The 2,420-nt window shown below is 37.9% G+C and overlaps 1 protein-coding gene across 1 annotated transcript; it reads left to right on the top strand.

The window, feature by feature from the left end:
* Positions 1–737: 737 nt before the first annotated feature.
* On the top strand, positions 738–1,673 carry LOC138145753 (olfactory receptor 4D1-like). Its single transcript, XM_069067382.1, has one exon. The coding sequence runs from the start codon at positions 738–740 to the stop codon at positions 1,671–1,673; it is 936 nt and encodes a 311-aa protein (XP_068923483.1).
* The last annotated feature ends 747 nt before the right edge of the window (positions 1,674–2,420 follow it).

Below are 2,420 nucleotides of genomic sequence, written 5' to 3'. Positions count from 1 at the left end.
GCATAACCCAGGTAGAGGTGGTCTAGCTTCCCAGGCATGAAGGATTAGGTAAAAACAATACTATAAAGTTTTCTCACAATTCCCATAATTGAATAAAATTTACCCACAATGCAGAAATTGAACTAGACCCATAATTGGATAGAAAGGGAAGTGAGCTAGATCCAGAATTGAGTCAGAAGATGGAGACAGTGTGGTTTTTTTTTTCAATTCCCATAATTCTCTCACATAATACCTGGTTACAAGATTAACACAGATTTATTAAATGAAAGAATTTAACAATCAAAGCTAATTAATTTAGGTTGAATAATGTGAAGGATTATAGTTTGTGGTGTGAAAGTCTAAAATGTGGGATTGTCATAAGTAAATAGAATGTTATATGCCAGTAAGATGTCAACAAGTAGAGCTCCTGTTAAACTTGTTTCAGCCTCTCATCTCTTTTCAGCTCTAACATTCTATGAAGATGTAATATCATTTGTAAATGGTACACTGTAGATAAATGGAATGGCATTACATTAGAGTGAAAATATTTGTCTGCTAGAGTGAATGTCTGTACCACAATCATATTCACAGTGTTTAGTGATCCACCAAATGTTTTGTCATAGAGATAATGCAAAGGTAGTCTTTAATCCTTTCATTTCCCTATCATTACAAATTCTACAAGAAAATGAAAATGAATGAATGAGTTTATCTCGGATCATTTCTCTTTTAGGTATTTTTGAGAGAGGAGCTTCAAGTTCATGGATCTTGGGAACCTCACTAGGATAACTGAGTTTGTCTTCTTGGGTCTCTCACAAATTTGGGAGTGGCAGAGTTTCCTATTCCTGGTGTTTTTGTTTGTCTATACCACTACAATATTGGGCAACATCCTCATCATGGTCACAGTGACCTTTGATTCCCGGCTTCATACTCCCATGTATATCCTACTTCGAAACCTGGCCTTCCTGGACCTGAGTTCTTCCTCAGTTACTGCCCCTAAGATGTTGGTTGACTTCCTCTCAGAAACCAAGACCATTTCATATAGTGGTTGCATGGCGCAGATTTTCTTCTTCCATTGTATTGGAGGGGCTAACCTGTTTTTCCTCTCAGTGATGGCCTATGACCGCTATGTTGCTATCTCCCGTCCCCTCCATTATGTCTCTATCATGAATACACAATTATGTGTGGGACTGATGGTGGCTGCTTGGGTGGTAGGCTTTTTACATTCATCTATTCAGTTGGTTCTTCTGCTCCCATTGCCATTCTGTGGCCCCAACATCATAGATAACTTCTATTGTGACATACCCCAGGTTCTAAGACTAGCCTGTACTGATACCTCCCTTCTGGAGCTTCTAATTATCACCAACAGTGGGTTGCTGGTCATTATCTGGTTCATCATCTTGATGATCTCCTATACAGTCATCCTAGTGATGCTGGGATCCCATTCAGGGGAGGGGAGGAGAAAGGCTGCCTCCACCTGTACCACCCACATCATTGTGGTGGCACTGCATTTTGTGCCTTGTATCTACACATATGCCCGGCCCTTCACCACCTTCCCCACAGACAAGGTCATTTCCATCAGCTACACAGTCATGCCCCACATGTTGAACCCCATGATTTATACTCTCCGGAACCAAGAGATGAAGTCAGCTGTGAGACGGTTGTGGGCACGACACTCATTGCCTGGAAGAGATTGACCATAATGGTTCATGGGCAATATTTTTGAGACAACCCTTTGGACTCAGTCTCCTTCTCTTTAACCTTTAGGAACTAGGGAACATTGGTATTTAATTCAATAAATTCTTAGATGGGCAAAGCACTGTGCTAACTGCAAGGAATCAGAAAGATGAAAAATAAAATGGTTCCCTTCCTCAAAAAATTTTCCATCTTGTGGGTGTGGCAGTAATACAAATATATATATATATATGTGTGTAATATATGATGTATATATACATAAAAATAAATATATTAATATTATAATTAATAATTCATTATCTTTATGTTAATTGAAGCAACTAATAATAATATATAAATAAATTTATAATGGCATATAATATGATGGTGTATGATGTATTGTGTATAATATATTGCAATAATGTGATATACAATATGTAATATAATTGATAATATAATATCATACATACACATAGATTAGTATGATGGGGACAAAGGGTTAATCCAGTCAAAGGGTTCTAGGAAAATTAGGATAGGGAGGAAAAATTTTCATTGCAAAAGTTTCACAAAGAATATGGAACCTGAGCTGAGCCTTAAAAGAAGAGAAGGGTGATGATAGGAGATGAGGAGGTGAATCTCTGGCCTTAGGGACAGCCCATACAATGCTTTTCAGCAAGAAATAGCAGGTTGAGTTGAGGGTGAAGGAAAGGGCTAGTCATGAAGTTTGTTTGGAATTGAGAGGGTATAATGGTGAACAATGTGAAATAAGT

This window comes from Petaurus breviceps, unplaced genomic scaffold, assembly GCF_028583685.1.
Source record: "Petaurus breviceps papuanus isolate PSGF00001 unplaced genomic scaffold, PetGlider_PUasm1.0 90750, whole genome shotgun sequence".
Classification (NCBI taxonomy): domain Eukaryota; kingdom Metazoa; phylum Chordata; class Mammalia; order Diprotodontia; family Petauridae; genus Petaurus; species Petaurus breviceps.
Note: the sequence above shows the minus strand (reverse complement) of the source record. Positions and strands in the feature narration are given on the sequence as shown.